General features: G+C 34.1%; 1 protein-coding gene across 1 annotated transcript in view; it reads right to left on the minus strand.

The window, feature by feature from the left end:
* Window positions 1-23,154, minus strand: part of LOC105456668 (inactive rhomboid protein 1) — a 79,046-nt gene that overhangs the window by 14,839 nt on the left and 41,053 nt on the right. The window contains exons 7-9 of the mRNA XM_011700877.1: window positions 11,965-12,294; window positions 10,580-10,766; window positions 7,611-7,700 (exon numbers count right to left, since the gene is read on the minus strand). Coding sequence (XP_011699179.1) covers window positions 7,611-7,700; window positions 10,580-10,766; window positions 11,965-12,294 — 607 coding nt within the window. The remainder of the gene's footprint in view (window positions 1-7,610; window positions 7,701-10,579; window positions 10,767-11,964; window positions 12,295-23,154) is intronic.

The following is a 23,154-nucleotide window of genomic DNA, read 5'->3' on the forward strand; positions in this document are numbered from 1 at the left end:
CTCGACACGTCAGGTTCTTATCATTAGTTCTGGATTATGCTAAGAGCGAGACTTTTTCATTAAAAAAAAGCAAAGATATTTTCAACATTATATCCGCCATTTTAAATTTTCAAATTTTGACAGAAAAAACCGTAAACCTAAAAACACAGAAATTTTAGTTATAGAAGGTGTTCACAAAAACTATATATATATATAATTTAAAAAATATTACAATTAGTGAACATAGGTCAAAAGCTCAACCGTTTCTGAGATATAAACATTTTTGTATGTTAGCACTTTGTACATTAGGCGTAAAAACGTTGCGCAACAGAAGCATTTTTATAAATGTAATTACACATTTATAAAATATCGTGCTAAAATGTTGACGTATTACTCTTAAGAAATAGCAGATATGCATTTTTGTATACTAATGAAAATGCTTCTGTTGTGCGACGTTTTTACGCTCAACGTACAAAATGTTTATATTTCAGAAACAGTTGAGTTTTCGACCTATGTTAACGAAAGTTATTTACTCATTGTCAGTATGGTGTGTACTATCTACCATATAAATGCTGAATGGTTTTTTAACACCCTGTATATAAGCCATAATTAGATTTTTTAATTTGGCTGTCACATTAATTAGATATCATTTTAATGTAATTTTATATTTTTACTTTGCACACAATCAGTAACAAAAAATTTCCATATATTAAAATTCGGCAAAATATGTTTTAAAAAATTTGTTTAACAAAGGATTAAAAGCTTGGTAGACGAAATATATGTAAAAAATGTTTTTACATTTATTATATTATTGTAGATTATTACATTATTATATTAATTATTGTATTATACATATTATATTATTGTAAACTATGAAAAAAAATCATAAACTTCTTTTTCAATATTTTTTCCTATATCAGTTTCTAAGATTTTAATAGAAATGTGGAAAGTCAAATTTTCTTTGAAGGTGTATTTTCATCCTTAGAACTGTTTATCAGCCAAAATTGAAAATTACAGTGTGATTGAAGTTTATATACACTTACAAGGAGAAGGCCAGGTCAGTGCGTCACAAATCCTGATCCCAATTTTTTTAATATAAAACTAGAGGCAAAATAAAGATATAGTGTCTGAGCATTTGATTGAATGTAGGCCTTAGTTTTCAAATAAAAATTTTCGAAAAATAAATTTTTAAATAATATTAAATATTTAATAATAAAAAGCGATATATTTCTTTTATTCAACATCGGTTATAATAATACTTGGGAAAAAATACAAATTTTTATGTCAAAAAAATCGTACATTACAGTATCAGTAATAAAAAATGAAAAAAAAAATAAAAACATGCATTAAAAAAAATTGTAGCATCCAGGGATTGAACATGGACTTCCGGATTGGAATTAAGCCCTTTATTCACCGGGCTATACAGATGTTAAATGAAAGAAATATATTTTTATTATTAAATATTGAATATTATTATTTAAAAATTTATTTTTCGAAAATTCTTACTCGAAAACTAAGGTCCACATTCAATCAGATGCTCGGACACTATATCTTTATTTTGCCTCTAGTTTCACCAAAAAAAATTTGTGATTAGAATCCGTGATGCACTGACCTGGCCTTCCCTTGTTAGTTTCTGCAAAATTTCAGACTTTTAGACATTTTCCGTTGCCAAATCTGTAAATAAAAGGAGTACCTGCGCAAATTGCATGACTGAACCTACAGAATCAAGGATAAGATAAATCATTTTACCTCTCATCCTTTTGCGGGAGGAAATAGGATTTCCTTATTTACCTCTCGTATGAATGCGGCAATGCGCGCAATTCGCCATTTCCGCGAAATTAAAAGGAAGATGGAATACAAGAGGGACAGAAAGAAAGAAAGAGAGAGAGAGAGAGAGAGAGAGAGAGAGAGAGAAGCACGCGTCGCGTCCATCGCGCGTAACGAAGTGTTTTAAATCTTAGGGTGGCGTAACGAAGGCGAGTAGATTACCCTCGTAACTCGCTTTACTCGCCCTTTATGCGTCCCGCTGAAGGGACGTAATTAATAGCGGCGCGGCGCAGCGCGGGCGCGGTGCACGCATTACACGTGAGTTTTTATTAAAATTTACATCGCGCGCGCGCGCGCACACGCACGCGAGCGCAGCGCTAGCGTAATAAGGAGACAGCGGCGTCATTTATTATAGCGGAAATCTAATAAACTCCATTATTAAGTAAGATCGGCGTTACTTTAATCAGAGCGCTCAGCGTGTCCACCGCGGCTGCGTTTTTCTTTTTCCGGAAGAGCTTTACCGGTCATTTTTGCCTCGGTTGGTGGACAACGCGTATATAAAGTGGGATGCAAGCCTTTTTGCAGCACGAACTTGTCTACCGGCGATCGTAACACGGACATTTCTCGCGGAATGTTTAGGACGAGGTGAAGGAAAGCTGACATGGGAAACTCGATAAAAATGCGTCCATTTTTTTAACGCTGCAACAAGATGGTAAATAATTTAAATGTGAAAATTATTACTGCTACTGCTGGAGGGAAAAAAAATGAAATAATGGAATAATTAATAAATAGAATATTACCGACGATGAAAAATCGTGCAGTCTGTCATGAAATATCACGTGTGCACGTGATGAAAATGTATTTTACAAAGCTTTTATTCCAGATGCGATACTACATCTATATATTATAGTTGCTATCAAAAAGGGGCTTGCAAAACGGTTTAAGCAGCGCGGGGTGAGAGGGGGGGTTATATTTCCGCTTAATAAATTTCGTTATTGCCGAAGCACAATCGCGAGAATCGTGGAATTGTGATTTGATCGCGCGGAACGGATCGCGGCAGAATTAATTCGTATCGTTTTTCGGACCTCATTTTCGCCGGGGCTTTGTGCCCAGCTCCCACGTAATAATTCCGCGGTGTCGAGAAAAATCGGTACGGCGGACAATGCCGGAATTATCGGCGGAAATCGCTCGATCGTTCCGCTCGTTTAAAACGCTCAGCGTGAAATGTAATCCAAGTAACAACGGGAAAAAAAGAACGTACTCGTATTAATAGATCGCAATGATATTTCGCGTTAATTAGGAAGAAAGAAAAAAAAACGAATAAAAAAACAAGATTTAATTGTATGTGAAATTAAAATTTGTAAACTAATTTACACTTAATTGGGCAAATTGTATTGTTGTCTTGTTGGATTCTAAATGAAATGTGAAAAAAGTCAGCGCATAAAGTAATTTTGCAAAAATACAATACACAAATCGTATTATATTTCGCGGAGTTTTCTTAACATCCACATTTAATTTATTAATAATATAATTCGTGTAAATTACTATTTAAATAATTGTATAACAGTTAATTTATTACTTTCTAAATAATTACATAACGGTAATGAAAGCGTAACCTTTTCTGGCAAGTATTTAAGCGTATTAATTATTGTTATTGGCTATTAGTCGTTAATTAACTATCTAATAATTTAACGATTTCAATCAATGCGCACGAATTGTTCATCGAATTGTGATTATATGCGAAACGGGGGAAGGAAGTATCATCATCGACGTCGAAATAATATCCTAAAATAAGGGAGAAGAAGGTAGGGGAGGTAGAATATAATTCGCGATGAAAAATTTAAAATACCCGGGACGGCGAGCGAGAATCTTAATGCATAGAAATGTGATTGCCAAGCGACCGTGAATTTTCCGTTCGACTTAGAATCGACTTCTTGGGTCGGACGCGACCGGGAACGCTTTCTGGGTCGCGCGTGAAATATTTTAATGGGCCGTCGTGTATAGGGAAAGGGAGACACACTTTCCCGCGGCGATACACGCTCTTAGTCGCGTTGTCCGGCTCGAGTTCAAGTTAAGTGGTAAGTTTTGAAATACGACCGACCGCGCCACAGTTCGCGCACAGCAATTCTGCGCGCGGGGAATACATTGGCGCAATGCACGCGCGCGCGTGCATGTGTGCGGCCGCACTGCTCGATGAATTCGAATGGCCAATTGAAAAGCTAAAAAAGTATAAATCCAAAACATATTTCGAGATAATTGGCAAGGCCATTGTTGAAGCATTTGGTGGAATTTCGGCACGAGATCAAAAAAGTTATTGTTTTCGTTTTATGTGTTTGTATCGCGGTAAATTATTTATCTATTTCGGTCATTAATTATAAAAACATTTTCATATAACAGTTAATTAAGAAAGTCCGGATCCGTTTTGTGATTCTACAGTCGTTTAAATATCGAAATAAACGTATTTCTTGTAATTACGAAGAAACTATACATAATTTATAAGCTTTATTTTGTATCTTTCAAACAAATAAATATTGGTTAATTTATTTAACAATTTTTATTTCGCATATTAATTATTCAAGATACATAGAAACGTGCAAAATTTAAAATGATCGATCTGCCACAAAGTTAAAAAAGAAATAATCTTTTTCCGCACGTCAAAAAGGAAAAAGTTTCTTAACCCTTTGAGATTCAGTGACCCCGTTAGAGGTCACGCCCTTTTATTTTGCAAATCACTTGAATTCGTAAAATTTGGCCTACGGAATAATTTGATAATACTTTATCGACACCTGAGGTAAAAAATACAAAATTAAGAATGGTGGATCTAATAAATGGCAAATCGAATTTTTAAAAAGTAATCTGATTGTGAAACTGGATTTTAGGGGATTCTTGGGATTACTGAATTCGACTCTGGCCTCAGAGTTTAAAAATTCAAAATTAAAGATTACAACATGACGGATCAAATTTTTTAAAATAATCTGATTAAACATAAAACTCCGTCCATAAAACTTCGTGTTAGAAAATTTTTATTGCAAAATACATCAAGTTTCCAATTTCGCTTTAGGTATTTGAAGTTCATTAGTGCTACGCAAACAGTTAGTAATTAACTATTATAGTAACAGATTGGAACACAACACATTACAAACTACTAACAATATACTAACAATATACTAACACTATACTAACAATAAGTTAGTTATTAAGTTATATATTAAGAAATAACATTGAATGGTTTAATTCTGAGACCAGAATCGGATTCAGTGTTCCCAAGAGCTCTTAGAAAATAAGATTTTTTATAAGCTACTTTTTTAGAAAGTGCTGAACCTCAAAGTGTTAAGGGGAAAGTGTACTTAAAATATCAATTTATTTTTAAATTTTTTAAGCTTTTTGCAAATTTTGAGTTATATAAAATTATTGTACACGTCTCTTTTGCGATTTTATTGTCGTATACGTCTCTTTTGTGATAATGTACTTCCATTCAAATCGAAAAGAGTATATTCGGTAAATTAATGACATAAGTTTGCAGAAGAAAATTTTTTCCTTATGTTAGAATAAAATTACCCTAAATCTATTTCATTTTTGCTTATTATGCTATTATTATCATAGTTATCATGAAAGTATTTCACTTTTCATGAGCATACATACAAGAATTTATGGCAGATATTCATAGTCAAATCTTATATTTAAGCCCGTCCTAAGTACAGTCTTAACTCTTAAGATATCATAAATCAATCGTCATCCTCGTATCAGCATCTTAAGACATTACTTAAAACAATCTTGAAATAAAAAAACAAAATGTTATTACAAACGGCCTATAAGATCGGTCGTTACGAAGTTTCCTTATTAATGCTCATACATACATTCTTAAAAACTTTATAACTTATTATTCTTAAAATCCTGACATAAATTAATACATAAATTTTGAGATCAGATTTGTGTTTGAGGTATCTAAAAGTTTAACAACAATCTAATAATAATCTTTAATAATAATAATATAAATCACGAAGTATCTAATTCCGTTCCACGGTCAGAACATTTTTTTTTGTAAACTGGTGTAATAATCATTTTTATTTATTTAGGCGATATCATCAGTTAACTTCGAATGTTTGTAACTATTTTAATATTTTAATATTTTTTTCTAAACAATGGCGGATTTATTTAAACATCAGTGAATCGGAATATAAATAAGAAAAATCTATAGAGAAAGTTTTAAAAGCAAGAACTTTGAAGTCTGAAGAACAACGAAGAAACGGCACAGTACAAAGACAAAAGAAGTATCCTTAGTTACAGAAGCCCGACAGTGATATGAATAAAAGAGAAAATGACACCTCTGATCGACTCCCGCAAGTATGAACAATGCACTGATAATATGCTTAGAATATCTAAAAAAAAATTTAATTGCAGACTGAATAGTCGGTAAGCGAATAATCAAAAAATAACAGGAAAAATTTCTTTTTATTTGACTTGTCGTTGCGTGCCCTCTACTTGCAGTCTTAATTTGAAATAAACGAAGGAAAAGAGGATAAATTATTGCAAAGAATATATGTGATGTTATGACGTTGTACGTTATTAAAACCTTCAAAGCGCTCTCCTATAAAATCCATTTTTTCTATCTTTACCTACGCTTTCTCTTGGCAAGTATTAAACCAATTTTTATAATTTTTTTTTTAATTTCTTTGATGGTCAGACTCTATCATTTAATCGTGCGTTCGCTTTTAAAATTATAACTTTATCAAAAGCGACGAGCAAGCAAAGCTGCAAAAAAAACTAACTTTCAAATTATAATTAAAATTCGACAAGAGTTTATTTATAGAAAAAAATTATCAGTCAAAATGTAATCAATTATACGAGAATAAAGATTATATGGAATAAAGAAAAGATATATAAACCAGTGACAAAAAAAAACTATAGATAGGTTCGATTTTAGTTCGCAACTCCCTCTTAAACTTTCGCGGAAACTTAACTGCATGTTATATATATATAAATTATTACATCACTGTTTTCACATAGCAACTATAAAACAACAATCCAATATAAATATGTTAAATTTAGAAATATATGTGACTACCTTCTTTCACGAGCAACTTCATGTAGCGTAATATTTGCAAAATAATCGCGAGCGGTGAAACACCTGAATAATTCGAAGGTGAAATTTCGTCTTAACGGCGGGAAGGGGGGCGCAAAGTTGGCGCGCGCGAGCGGAAATAAGCCCTTCTGGCGTAAACTAAAACCGAAGTTACGTAATGGGGCGACGGGCGTGCGGGTCGCTCCACTTTTATGACTGGAATATTACTCTACTTTGGCTAATCTAAACTTTAGGGTTAATGTAACGTAATTCAGCGAGGGCGGTTTACACCCGGCTGGCTAATTACGTACGTCGCGCGATTCGGCCTGCGATCCTAATAAATTCATCCTGCGGACTTATGCACGTTATTACTTGTCTGTGTATACATACGTATGTGTATGATTACCATTATGTTTATTATATATATATATATATATATATATATCTGTTTATCGAAAACCAGCAAGCTTGACGTGACGAAGAGAAAATTGCGCAAAGAGAACAGGCGATCGAATTAATGGAATTAACATTTTGGGTACTGAATAGATTGCGCGTTAAATTAATCGTACCGGCAATTAATTAGATAAGTTGTCTATCTATTTACGTTAAGTAATGTTTAACAAATCTGAGAAATGCGTTTAGCACATAACAATTAATTGAACAAATAAATTTCGCAAATCGTTGTAATAAATAATTCGTCAGATAATAGGGATTTATAATATTTCGTAAAAGCAGGAAATTGTTGAAGCAGATTTCACCACACAATTAAGACTGAAAAGTTGGAAATGGGACAATAACTTACCTCGACGATGTAATGAAGACCCGACAGCGTCATCCTCGCTACAGAATCTTTCCGCCGTACTGGTTGCTGCCATCGTCTGAGAATGACACCCTATGAATATTCAGAAATGTGTTTTTCTTAATCACAATTTTCTGAAATCTTTAATTTTCTTGCTAAATCATTAAAGCGAATTTACAAAAAAAATTATTTAATATGACATCATTTCTTTCTAATCTGATATAATTTATTAAGGGGTTACAGAAATGTAGCAAATAGAAAAATTGAAAGCTTTTTAACGTCACGAAATTTTCATTTAAAGAGATGGACAAATAATGTTTGTTGATGGAAAAATCTATTTTTAATAATAAAATCAAAAGAAATACAAAATTATAACAAAAATACTAAAATAATAAACAAAATAATGGCGTTTTAAATAATCGTTGCAATCTCTGCGTACTTGCATGGTGACCAAAATTTCAACTTCCGTAAATTATCTGCGATAAACAAGTAGTTTTTGTTTTTTACTTTATTTGTTATTTTCGGTTCACAGACAAAATTTTTAAAAATTTAATTTTTTATAAAACATCTAATCATGGAAATTGCATTTTCTTAAAAAATTGCAATTTTTTTGTTACTACATATTTAAGAAAAAAATTAAAAATTGGAAGAAGTCTTCGTGAATCAATAAGAAATATTATTAAAAGTAAATCACTTTAAATTGTTTGGATAAACAATTGATATTTTCATAAGCATTATTTTTAAAAATAATGTCTTGAGAAAAGCATTTAAAGTTAAGACATAAATTTTGTAATTTTTAATAATTTATTTATAATTTATTAATCTATATTAATTTTATTTTATAACTTTAAACTAGTGGAAACTAAAAAATTTTTGATTTTTTGAAATTTCTATCCTATAATCCCTTAATCTATATACAATACTCTAAAGGAACAAATTATTTAATTAAAAATTGTTAATTAATTATTGAAAAAATTATATTTTGTAATTATGTTTAAATACACATGATATTTTTAAAAAATAATTCAAAAATTGTATACAAATTGTCTGTTATTAAGCTATTAGCAAAACAATATATTACAACTATTTAAAATTAATTTGATTCTCCTTGATGCACACAAAAATTTCAAACATACGAATTTTTTTATACATGTCCATTTTAAAGTTCAATAGATGAAATAAGCTCTCAAATCGAACTTTTATATTTAATTCTAAACAATTACATTAGTTTACAGCAAAAAATTGCTTTGAATCTGACTAAATGTTTCTTATAAATTTTTAAATAATGGAAACGATGCAAACTAAAAAATTCAATCATCAGTTTTCCAAGATAATCAAGATTTAATGTCCAAAAAATGATTTTTTAGATTTTTTTGTAAGAAAGTATAATAAATAAAATAAAATGCATTTTATAGAATATGAATAATATATTCATGATTTCGGATTGGAATTTCAAGCTGACGTTAATCTTCTTTACAAAAAAAGTCAAATATCGCTGAAATAATCATTTTTTGGACATTAAACTTCAATTATCTTAGATATCTAACGTGTTAGAGAAATTTGGCTTGCGACATCGTTTTCAGCATTCCTAAACCATTCCAAAAACCTATAAAAAACACGTAGAATTTAAAAAATAAATAGAATTTAAAATTTAAAGTAAAAAATTTTTTGTAAATTAATGTTATTATTGTAAGATTATAGGATTAGCCAAAAAACTAGACACTAAATATGATTTGCATTTTCTTAAAAAATTACGTTCTTTTTTGTTACAACTTAAGAAAAAAATTAAAAGTAGGGAAAAGTTACCGTGAACCGAAGAAAACGGTAAAATAGTAAAATAAAAATTTAAAATCAATTAATGTAATCAATTAATTTTAGTTACATTAAAATATAGAACGCGTAATATGCTATTTACAATTTACTTTATCAAGCGACGCGGTAACGGCGCAACGCCAAGTATATAAAATAACCATTACATCTTGAAAAAAACATTCTTCAAACCAAAATGACCACTGAATACATAAATCTTTGTAATCTCTCTTTGAAGTCTCTCACTTCTTGCAACATTTCAATTGTGATGTTTGCAATTTCTGTACAAATATTTGTTTTGTTTATCAATACTTCGAGGTCATTTTTAAGTAATGTCACGACACCAACAGTAAAAAGATATAATAATTTGTAAATGGCATATTATGTTTTATATTTTAATGCGATTAAAATTAATTAAATATAGTTTACAAGTTTGTATTTTATCTCATTAAATTTTTCCTCTTCTTTGACACATCTTGTATAAGAAAATATTTTAAATACTCTAAAAAATATTTTAGATAAAAACTTTTATGATTTATTATGTTTTATAACTGTGAATTTAGATTCTTCGAAAATCGAATAGTTTTAAAATACTTTTATTGATTGATTGTAAAATAACTTTATAATAAACTCATATATATGTATTAAAGTAAATTTGGTGTCACAAATCAATGAGAGAGTGAAGTATTTTGAAAAAATATTAAATTTTTAGAAAATTAAAACATACACTTATAGAGTAAGACGCCAAAAAAAGTCTAATTAATTTTTTAGACATCTTATCATTTCGATAATAATTGCTTAGAATCAAATACAATATAGGCGTTAGATTAGAAATATTGTCTTACAAAATAGGCACGTACAAGAAAATACGTACCTCTTAAATTTGTATGTTTAATAATGCATTTCAAGAAGAATCAAATCGGACAGTTTCGGACAGTTGTGACATAATCCTTCGTAAGGCATGCATAATTATTTCTAATCATAATATCAATGGATTCTTAACTCGTTCATCAAACTGATTTACTTAAAAGATTTCAAATTCGTCCTGTCGACATGATTTATCATGCCAATGCAGTGAAACTCTCAATTATCATAGATTACGATCGCTCATACGCTTGTAATCGCGCTAGAACATATATATTCTCGTGGTACAATGCACTCACTTCCGGTGTCTCGGTCGTGTCCGGTACGTCCCGGGTGATGTCCGGATCCGGCGGCCTGTGTTCCGGTACCAGTGCGCCGTACTTCCTCGACGCCATGCGTCGCCGTCGGTCCAGCCATCTCTGCTTCTCCGAGGCCTCCGATTCCTCGTCGACCCCGAAGAACTGCGCTGTCTCGCGTTTAATATAACTGCAAAATTCGAAAAGATATCATATCCCGATCAGACTCACGTACAGTCATGGACACGTCGATTGCGACACTTTCTATTTTATAGGTTTCAAAACGCAATAATATTTTGCAAAAGCGGACCACGATTGGTGTTATATTGTCTCTAGACTAAAGATAGTACATCGTGGTTCGCATTTGCAAAATATTAATTATCTATATAAAGTATATATTATGTATATTAAATATATATTAGAAACCTATAAAAAAGTGTCGCAACCGTGTGTCCACGACTGTACATATATGTTACCTCAAATATGTGTTTAGAAAAGAAGAAATCGTCCAAGAAATGTATTCTTTCACAATTCACATTGTTTTGCCGTAAAACATTATTTTAAGTTAAAATATTATTGTTGTAAAATTGAATGTCATTCCTATTCGAATGACCGAGCTCGAAAACCACTCTCGAAAACAAGAAGTGTCATTCATATATGAATAACGCTGTGACATGGCAGTTACGGTTAAAGCAACCGATTTTTCTATTTATTTATTGATTTATAGAAACAAATTAACAATATGTTACTCGTAGAATAAATCAGATTCAAAATAATTTGGAATAAATAATCTTTACGTGACAATCCACAATATATTTTTACTTCTATTGTTTGAAATAAAATAATGCAGGCAGCACAGATCGATATATAATGTTTCTATTTTAAAAGACCTTTTACCAGGATTGTCAAATAAATTGTTTTCTTTCAATTTGAACAAATATTTGTAGCTTTAAAATACAAGTTGCTTTAAAAATAATAAATGTATAGAAAAATGATATAAAAGTAAGTTTTCAGAAAGACAGCGATTAATTCTCACATTTTACATCTCTAATCTACATACATATGTTACTGGAAATACAAAGATCCTAAATTAAGACCTTTATTGTTTCGTATATTAATAAATACCGTCAGTAAACAATAAACTAATTTTTTTTCATAATAAAACTTCAAAAATATTATTCGATATTTTAAATTTCACAATTTTACTTTATACTATGTAAATTGCTCTTACAGTAGCAATTTTTATCCGTGTTATATTTTGACATACAAACAGTACTTTTTACAAAGTAATTAACTTTAAAAATCGATTAAAAAGGAGAGATAGACGAATTAAAAAATTTTGAAAAATAGGACATTGTCGACATTGCGCCGTCGACGCTCGCACTCACTTCCGGATGGCCTCGGTGCGGCTCTGATTTCTCCTTAGCCTTGGCCGTTGCGCTGCCGAGGCGCTCGCCGAGGAGCTGCTGACCTGGACGACCGGTCGCGGCGCGCTCGGCGCGGAAACGCTCCTGGCGATGCCGGCACTTCCGGCGGCGGCGCCGGAGGTGGCCAGCGGCACGGTCGCCGACGCCGTCGTCACCGGCGTCGCCGTCGTCGCGGCTGACGATGTCGCGGCGCCCACCGGGTACATTCCGATGCTCTGAGCCGCGTCCCCATCCCCGGTCGTCGACGATACCGTCGAGGTGCCGGTCGTACCGGAACTCGGCGATGGTTGCCTAAAAACGAAGAGGAATGTTATTTCCCTGGCGGGATTTATGGAAGAAGTTGGTGTTGCTAAAAAAAAGAAGAGATTTATATCCCGCCATTTTTATTGGATAGAGGTAAATATTGAATAGAAGATTTTTTGAGAAAGAAAGGTTATTCGATATCCGTACAGGAGACAATGGGCGTTTATTGTTTCGCCATCAAGGGAATCTGTTCAGTCCGATCGATTGTTGAATCCGTTTGATTTTGAAATCGGAGTGAGAATGCAATAGGAAACAAACGTATGTTTAATCTTTAAACGTCGCAAGTCAATTGATGATCAGATTTTCCAACGGATGTCTGAGTAACTTCGAATAACACAAATGCACGGTAAAAAACATTTTGTATGTTTTAAAAACCGGTTAAATTGTGTTATTTGAATATTTTGTGTTAAATTAACATTCAACATTTTTTAATGTTAAAATGACACAATTTATAAGTAACAAATAATAATAAATAAAATTAATGTAGTTTTAAAACAAATTCTAAAATAAATAAATAAAATGCACGTGTTATAATTTAACATATTATAAATGTTAATTTCGAATATGCTTCTAAATCATGTCAAAGTGATACAATTTTTGTTAATTATTTATATAATATTTGTATTTCATCTATATGCTGAAAAAACTTCGTGACATCGCTGTTTTACATACGATGGTTTGTGCATGCGTGCGATATTGATGTAATGGTGCACGGAAAATATGTGTGTGGATGTTACAACAATATTCTCTATGTTTGGAAAAGAAATGCATGTGAATTTAAGTTATATTGATGTTACATGGTATACATCTGATCAGTATGGTTATCACAACCGTAGTGCTTAGGATAAATAACATTCGGTTAGAATATCTTTATATATGCAATGTGACTCAATCGAAGCATTATTTGTTATCTCTCTAATGTGGTCTGCACAATAAATAATATGATTGAGAGATATATATGAAATAGTTGCACATCACAACATTGAGGCTGAGAATTCAGGAATAAAGTTAATATAAGTCACTTCCAAAGTATTTTAATTCCTATAACCCTTTTGAATTGATAACCGAAAATTATCACAATTATTATGTTGTGGCAACAGTAATTTTTTTCTGTGTGTGTGTGTATATAGTAATATGTTGATGTATAATACTATACATTAATGTTGCACACTCTGCGTACTCAAATCGTACTTCTCTATTTACTTCTTTTGTAAGCTTTAAAATTATAAACTCAAGGTCTTAAAATATTCTTATGTGTTGTATAAATGTGAATAGATACTTATATTCTGATTACATACATACTCTGAATAATTTATACCAATCATCATTTATGAAGAACGTAAAGACAGGAAATATAATTGCAAAACTTTTTTTGATTTTTCATGTGCTCTGTACATTTGGTATATATCTATCCACATTTCTTTGTGTATTTTCTTGTGGAAAAGAAATTTTCATTCTATACAAGGGTAGCGAAAAAAAAACGAGAATTCAGACGATTGTTAGACGTATTACAAACGACTTCAGCATCCTCTTAAGGGGATCCTAGCAGAAGACCGAACTTGCACAATAATACAAACTTTTTAATTTCAAAATAAAAATATCGATAGTGATATCTTTAATTCAATTTCTTACATTATCGTTCTGTCTCATTCAAATACATCTGTTCTTATCTATCAAGCGTCATGTACCTATTGCAAGATCTGAAATCTATTGCTATAAATATTTATTGCTCTGCTTACCATTCTGCATCTACAAACGCGAGTACACATGCATAAAATCAATTCAAGTGAAATTATTGTTTATTAGGCTTTTAATCTCAACTTCATGATTCAGTTCTCTTGATTTGGTCAAAACCAACCTTGCAATTCATACAAATAAGCTATATAACTTTTATGTATTAAGCGAACATTATCATGAGCTCTATGTGCAAAAAAAGTGTAACATCAAGTAGTATTTATTTAATTATTTTTTCGATTTTAAGCTTAAGTTATGTCAAGCATAGTTTATTCGTGTATATATTTCAAACGTGTAAAAAGATTTCGTGAAGCCAATTCGGAGAAATTCTGAAACTGTAATATCAGTAATTCTTTGTCACGCTATTGCATCCCCTTAAATTAACAAAGATTTGGATAGACTATTTGGGACACATGAAATGTGTTAAACACACATTTTCTTTTAACTGTATATGATTTCACCACTCGCACTTTCACTCTTTCGCTTGCTGCCTCGATATTAACGTCTCTCGCGAAAATTGCAACCGTACAAGAATTTCCAGGCCGACGACAATAAGCCGGTGTCATACTACGTATTGCGGATCGGATTGAGATTGCGAATCACGGATCGGAATTCAGCCAATGACGACGAGGCAGCTCTGGATACACCTCGCCATGATTGGCTGAATTCCGATCCGCGATCCGCAATTCCAATCCGATCCGCGTCTGTTATACATAGTGTGACACGGGCTTAAATAGACCGGGTCCGGTTTCACGAGTACTCTCTAGCGCCTTTGGTACCGAGACACGATCGTGTCTTTTGATAACTTACAGATAATGTAGGCTATCTCTTAGTTTATATTCTTTTTTTTTTCTTCGTAATTTAATCATGAAGTTTGCTCGAGTAATATCTCTTTTAGAAGGAAAAAATAAAAAAATTTATTTTAACATAACAGTGAAAGAGAGAAAAGACCCTGCGGCACATTCAGACCAAGAACTATCGTGCTTCTATGCTATAATTTAAAGTTAAAAAGTTTATATGAGAAAAATTAAGAATAAAAAAAAACACCTAAAATTATAATTACTTAAGATTCAGCAACTTTTGACGCAATTATCAATACAATATTAAAAAATGTGAATGTTTTTGTATATACTTTCCGAGGGGTAAACCGCTAACCAAAATTATGTACACCAATGCCTAGTAATGCCCGAGGTAATTTCTAATTTCTGACCGACCATAATGCCCCACGGATAACATCGTGAGAACAATCTTATTATTTAGCGTAATTTATTTAATATTCACACTTTATTACGTGTTGTAAATATGTGTGACATAAAACAATTGTCAATTGTTTAAAAATAAAACGTAATAGTGCCCAGTAATGCCTAGCAATGCCTCGAATCTGTACAGCGCAATGCTCTTAGCGGTTTATCCCTCGATACTTTCTACATTTTAGACACATATATCAGATATTCCAAAACTTATACTTTAATTTTATTTTCATTAAGATTTCAAAACCATATATCTCGATATTTTAATTTGTATTTATAAAAGTATAAAATATAGATATTGCAGATCAAACGTACATGATTTGAATCCCTGTATTATAAATCACTTTACTGTAAAGTAATAATAGTGGCATGTAAATAATATTTATAATAATATCAGTTTTACAATCACATTATTTATAATATTTTAGTTTCTAAATATAGCGAGGCATTCAATGTAATATTCGTGATTTTCCCGTTGATTTTAGCTGACGTACACAGAATTTCCATTCTTGCGCGCTTGTATGTTTATTAATTTTTTTCACATTCGTGGTTTTCATTGTCGAGCGGCGACACATTTTCATATCCTCTTCATTGGAATGGGGAGAATTTTCATACCTGCGAATTTCAATTTTGACATAAAATTCGACCTTGCGCTCTCGAGAATCGCAGCAAGCTCTCTCGAGAAATGTGCTATTTGAATAACTGGAATAGTTACTTTTATACTAATATTTTTCTGCATATCAAATCTGAAACTTCCTTCAAAGTTAGCTTTACGTTCTTAATTAAATAAAAATTAAATGTAATAGACAAAAAACGTAATTTTCATATTTGTAGGAATTTATTTACATAAAACTCGCGTACCATTATATAAAGATTTACAAACTATTGAAAGCACTGACTTTATTTTTAATTGAGTTCTAGAGTTTCTTAATAATTTAAATTAATTCCGACCAAAGAAAAGAACACTCTGAAAAAGTACAGCTCTCTTGCGGTAAAAATAATTCTTTTTTTAATTCTACTTGCTTCACATTTGAGAGAGTGATCTTTGCTTATTTTTCAAAAAATTCAGTTTTAACATGCAAAAGGTATCCGAAGCCATTCTATTTATTATTAATAATAGGTAGATAAACTTAAGTTAGTATTCCAGCTTCAGTTTATGATTGCGTTGCAATTTTGTAAGTCCGACAGTATTCGGCGCGCAGTTTACATAACTGAAAATGTATTTAAATTTAACAGAAATGTTATTAGACCGAGATTCAGTCTTGGCGCTTTTGTATTCAGTATAGTAATTGTGTTAATCACGTTAGTATTATTTATGAAGATTCATTTGTTAAGATTCACTACTGATTTTCGGACACATAGTAGAATCTTGTAAGTTGTTCTGTAAATTCTCCCGTGTTTGTCAAGTTATATATATGTATATTTATTTATCGTACAAAATATGACAAACTGAATGATGTCCGTTATCCGTATACCTCCGCTTCGTTAAAGGCGCGACCTAACGGTTTATTTTCAACATTGTTTACAGCTTCACTATTTCTACGGAAGAATGCTTAATTTATTCGCCGGCGCTTATTAATTGCATTACGAGCAATAAATCACACGCGTTTATACCGTAAGTAATAATAAATTAGCGGATTTCTATTTACGGTCTAAGCGAAGAAATATCACGGAAATATATACGCACGCGTTATATATAAGACGCGCGGTTTGAACCGAGGATGATTTATACTTGCGCAAATAAAAAAGGAAAACTGCGCGCCGGGAATTTCCGCGACGCCACATTTTTCTCGCAGCGGCAGCTGCATCTTTCGCAACCCCGCATTCATTTAGGCGAAGTGCAGCGCTCCCCGGGGAAAGATGCGAGGGAAGAGGGCGGAGGAGTGAGTCAATATCGCGCGCATCAGGGCTAATTAATGGCGAGCTCGTCCCTTCTTAGACGCGCTGTCACCCCTTTCGCAGCGGATGCCGCCACGTTAGTAATTCCTCCCTCCCAGGAAATTCGTGAATTTTTCACCCGACTGCCCGCCAACTCAAAATAGATTTTACGGAAAAACCGCGTGATTAAGGTTTTAATCAGCCGCAGTGTGGAGGAGTTAATTAATATATTTTAAATAATATATAGACGTTCAATTTCCTCAACGAGGAACGATAAGATAACGATTAAAAAATGGATTGCGAAGCAGAAACGCGCCAGATGAAAAAAAAAAGAGGAAAGGGTGCGCCTAAGCAATATTCACGGAAAGAATGTCACGCCGCGAGACCGGCGTGTCCCTATGAATAGATGAAGAGAGATAGAATTGAAGAGTCGGCTGAGCTTGCAGCTTTCGTGCAACTTGAATGCACGTAAGAGCGCATGAAGGAAGCAATATTTCTCGGCGCCTGCGCTCAGAATATATACACACGGAAGAATTTACAGGTTTAACTACTGGAAAGTTCATCATCGATATAAATATTTGATCCTTCGGCACATCTCTTATCCCGAGCTTTGCCGCGTTGCTCCGAAATTCTATTTGAAATATAACTCGGTTAGAAAGATATACGTAGTTACAAAATAAACGGAAAATTAACCTTTCGGTGCCACACTATGTGTTTTGTCACGGGAGCAAACAATACTGCGTATTGTGTAAAAATATTGTGTAAAAAATTTCCTTCAATCGAAACGCCAGACATTAATGAATAAAATAGTAATAAGAAAATGTAGGTATCTTTATTAATAGAAAGATTATGGCATATAAAGTAAAGGGAATCATCGGAAACCATGGACAATGGCATCGAAAGCAGTTAAAAAGTTTAACATAAATATGCAAAGAGCGCCTTTTTCAATCAAAGCGGATCCCAGTCAAAAAAATCTCGGGCAAAGCGCCTAATAATATTTTTGTATAAATTTTTACAATTTCCAGTTCGTGCAAATGTAGATCCAAGCTTCAAATTCTGGCTGGCGTGATATTTTTCGTAATAAATTCTTCAGAGCGGTTCGTAATAATTATTAGCCTCGATATTATTAAATTACTAGTCAATTTAATTAGTGATATTACATAACCCCAGCTTCAGTCTAGGACTATGTTTCACAATTTTGACAAATAATCAGCGCGGTTTGCATTAACTGAAAATTGCAAGACATTTACACAACGATACCTATAATTAGGCATCAAAATTCGCTTTGACTGAAAAAAGACATTCTTTCCTTATTTGTGTTACTCCACTTATCGATCCATTTCCTCTTATTATTGTTTAAAGATGTTAAGTTTTTACACTTTTGTGGAAGATAAAATTTTATGTCTTTCTCATTGTCAGATTCGTTCTAACGTGTGAATAAATTAGCCAAAGAGAGTAAACTCTAATAGTTAGGGTAAAATATTGGAGAAAACCGAGCAAGCTCCTATTTTAGCGTTCCGCCATTCGCGATGTCTGTTAATAATTTTCACGTCGTTCCAGAAATTCCCCGGCACGCGGTGCGACGCGAAGGAAGTTTCCATCGCAGAAATATTCCGATCGGAAAAGCCGCAAGGCGACGCGACGCGACGCGACGCTTTCGCCTATACCGGGCTAGTATACTTAGGTCGAGCGTTTAAGTTTTAACATAAATACAATGTCTCGTTTCCGCTTGTTTCGCTCACACCGCGCCGCGCCACCGCCGCCCCGCGGCCGGAAATTAAGGGTACGTCGCGACGCCCGTCGCCCGCCCAATTTCATTAGCCCGTTTCGATTTGATAAGACGGCGACCGCGGATAAATGCATAGGTCGATGATAAATTGCACGCCAGATAAACGAGCGTACAATAAATGAGAGCGAACGCGCAGGATGTTTCAGAATAATTATAACACTCTAAAAAGCCATTCATATTTCCGTTGTAAACGCCAATGTTTTATTATAATAAAAAATTACACCGAGCTTTAATCAAATTTTAGCTGACCCTTCAAAAACAAGAATTTTATTTAATGAATCTTATTATATGTTGATAGACCTAATGTGTAATTATCGGTTTATAACAAACAAAGTTTATAACCGGAAAATTGCTATAAATTATATCCAAAAAATTATGAAATATATTAGAAAGAGAAAGAGAGAGAGGGGAGAAAAACAGAGAATTTTTATTCGCGCCACTTCCGTTTATGTGTATATAAGTTAGAGCTCTGGCTTGCTTTTAAAATAAGAAATTTCTACCGACAAGTTCTCTGAGCACACATCTTATCTCAATAAGAAAGCCTCGGAGGACTTAATTAATTTGATTTAAAGGGAACACGGACGCGTATTGCCGCGAGTGCTCCCCTCCCCCTTCTCGGCGCGTTTCAGTTACATTTTTCTCCGCGTTGTCGACCCCGAGAAATTCTAAGGACACTCATTCCGCGCACCGTGACCATACACCCCTTATAGGGCAACAATGGCTGCTGCACTCTCTGAAACTCGGTCCAACACTCTCGGGGCACACTCGCCGTATTTACCGCCCTCCTTTTCCTTCCCCCGCACCTGTCCCGCTTTTGAATAATCTTCAATGTCGCTTAGTCACGTTCCATGCCCATATTTTTCCACAATAACCATAGCAGGAAGCTTCGATTTGGTCGCTATATCTATATCGCGATGGGATTTTATCAGCTATTAAATGCCTATGATCGGACAGCGAGAGAGATTGGGATATAATAGCGGAAAAATCGAGCTGGAATTAACAAAGAGAGTAAAATAAACGTACAGATTGAAATCATGGATTGATTTATCGGTATTGATTTGACGGCAATAGAAGTTAAAAAAAACTGCGATAAATTAAATGACCCAAGATAAAGTCTAAGATAAATAAAGGAAAGCAGGGGGTGAAAACTAGGAGAAACTGGAGAAAAATAGACGCGAGGAAAAACTGCGAAGCTAAATTGTACTGGGGTGGACTGGAAAGAGAAATTAAAAGAGGGTGAAACTGGAAGAGAGGGTCACTGAGAGAGATCCGAGAGTAACTCGAGAAACTGGAATAGATTTGAAAGGCCACCTCTCTCTCAGTGAAACAGCTGTAACGAAGAGGTAGACAGCGTCAGACTGCGAGGAGACAGATTCAAACGGTCCGATAGAGACTGTTAGATGTTAGCAGGGACGCCGTGACGCGTCTAGAAATGAGTTGGAAGAAACTGCTACGCTGAACTGAGAAGAGACCGCGCGCGAGGAAGAGACGGAAAGAGAGAGAGAAAAAGAGAGAGAGAAATCGAGCGAAAAGAGGCGAACAAAAGGAAGAGAACGAACGCGGGGAAAACGAAATGTGGCAGAGCAGAGGGTAGGCGAGGGAGAGGAATGCGAGACGAGGCAAGGAGGTGGCGAAGAGGGGGGGGGGAAAGAGGAGAAACTGGTCGCCTGTGTCATCCGCGGAGAAAAGACAGAGCTTAAAGCACGCTATACCACCTATCAAGCGGTAAATGGTATAGCGATGTGCCCCGGTTGTTTTTCACGTGGGTGGATTTTAACCAACGCGAGATATTACTCTCCCCTTCTCTCCACCCCCCCCCCTCACCGCCGTGCCCTCTTCTCCGGCCGCCACGCGCCACCCGTCCCGCCGACCTTAGCAGGGTGTGGCCTCCATCCCGCTGCTTTTACATCGCTTTTTCCGTCCACGTACATACGCCAGCGCGCGGGACTGACATTCTTCAAGCCCTCCCTTCACCTTCCCCTCCCCCTTCATCCCGGGTCGCCGCGCGTTAAACCGTTGCCTTTAATTATCGTTTCCGAGCCTCCTCCGTTCATTACAATGATCGATAGCTCGCGACTGCGGGTTGTAAAACAACCCCGCGTCGGCGATTTGTTTTATTCGCTCGTCTCGCGTGAAATCCTCCCTCCCGCGCTCACAGCGCGCGCGCGCGCGCGCGTTTCCTCTAAGCACGACATCACACGCCCGCGCTAATTAATCGTTTAATGACAGAGGCCGATTTTTTCCACGCGACCACCCGCTTTAGAGGATGCCGCCGCGCCGTCACGCGCAGCACGTGTGCGTTGACGCGCGCTGCACTCGCCGTTTAACCCTAACCAGCCATCCGAAGCTACCATTTGTTACACGCATGAACGAGGAAAGAATTTTTTACAATTTTATATATATATATTTTTTTTCCTTTTATCTATTTATCTCTTCGGGTAATAACAATGATCGAAGAGCTCTTTAGCGCAACAACATCCCGGATGAAGGCGGCTCGTGTCAAAAATAATTCTGCAAGGTTTATATGACTATTGTGCATATTGTCATTTGCGCTTATCACTAAATATATATACTCTGCGTTAAAAATAAGCGTACATTTGTGTTAATGAGTTCATTAAGAGCTTCGTTAATACCTACTTCATAAATAAATAATGAATAAGTGTATTGTCCATTTATGCATTATATTTCTATGTAGTTATTAAAGAAGCAATTGTATTCTTTTCCATATCGTTCATTAAATACTTTCATCAGTAAGCTTGTTTCTCTAACACTTTTTTAACAAGTTCACATTTGTAAATAAATTTATGTTAGTTATTAGACGTAATTTATTATACTTCAAGTTTAGAACACCTTTCTGCTTAGAAACAATTTTTGAGATATTTTTCAAAGTTTGTATAGTACATTGATTATAAAAGAAACAATAGTAATAACGTCACTTTGTTAAATATAACAAAGACCTAGTATACAGAGTGTTTGAAACCATTCGTATCACACTTTTTTCACAGAAATGGGTAGTGACCGAAAGTTGGGGGAAAAATTTTCATTACCAAAACCTGAACCATCTAACAATAGCATTTTGGTTTTTCAGAAACTAGGGTAAATTGAATTAACTCTGAAGTTTTAAATAAAAACATAGGTTAAGAGGTCGTTTGCCTTGAAATTTCCTGTTCATTCCTAAAAGCACAGCTATTACCGTCCGAGTCATCGCATAAGGTCTTGAAAATTTCATATTTAAATTGTTACATAATTTTTATTTAAGCCCCGATAACTTTTGATGTCTTAAAAATGGATGACTCATAATCTGTGACATTTCCGTATTTTTCACTCGATTTACGCTCCTATTGAAAATTTCAAACTGGACTTGAAGTTTATCCTACTTCCGGTAATTTCCAAAAAATCAAAATGTCTCCGTTAGACAGTTCAGATAAGCTTTAGTAATGAAAATTTTTTCCCAATTTCCGGCTACTATTCATTCCCAGAAAAAAAAGAACGATACGGATAGTCTAAAACATCCTGTGTATTTTTTTCTAATGACAGTTTTTTTACAACACTGTATTCAAGAGATTATTTTTCGAAAACCAAGCAATCGTAAATTAGATTGTTGTGCTATTAATGCAAACTTCATTACTATTTCTTCATAAAAATTTTTACAAACGTAAATTTATTTAAACTAAAGTTTTATTGTATACCTAAATAAAAATTTTGAACATTTGTAATCTCGTATTTTTCATTCTTCTACATCTGATATCGCACTTAATTATTTTAGAAAATTATTACAAGATTAAAAAGGCGAAGCGTTACCTTTGACTCAACTCATTTATTTCCTAACATGCTTCCGGATAAAAGAAATCTCGAACGAGGAATTCCCCTTTATCGGGGAATAAAGTTTTCATCCCTCTTTTCTCATCAGCTCTCACCTCACCGTCACTTTCTGATCGTTCTTAATCGCGATGCGGCGCGCGAATTAAAATTGCATCTCGTGTAGCTGCAGTAATAACCGCACTGCGTAAAACGATACTGCAATCGCATGATGCATAAAGGCAAGGAACGAGCGTAAACGAATCCGCCTCCATAATTACGCGTGCGGGATTTTTACGGACTAGATTACAATATTTATATCTTCGCGATAGCGCGCAACCCTCATTCCCTTCATTAAAGAAACCGCTCGCTCTCTCTCTCTCTCTCTCTCTCTCTCTC

The sequence above is a fragment of the Wasmannia auropunctata genome, unplaced genomic scaffold (genome assembly GCF_000956235.1).
Source record: "Wasmannia auropunctata unplaced genomic scaffold, wasmannia.A_1.0 LD335594.1, whole genome shotgun sequence".
Taxonomy (NCBI): domain Eukaryota; kingdom Metazoa; phylum Arthropoda; class Insecta; order Hymenoptera; family Formicidae; genus Wasmannia; species Wasmannia auropunctata.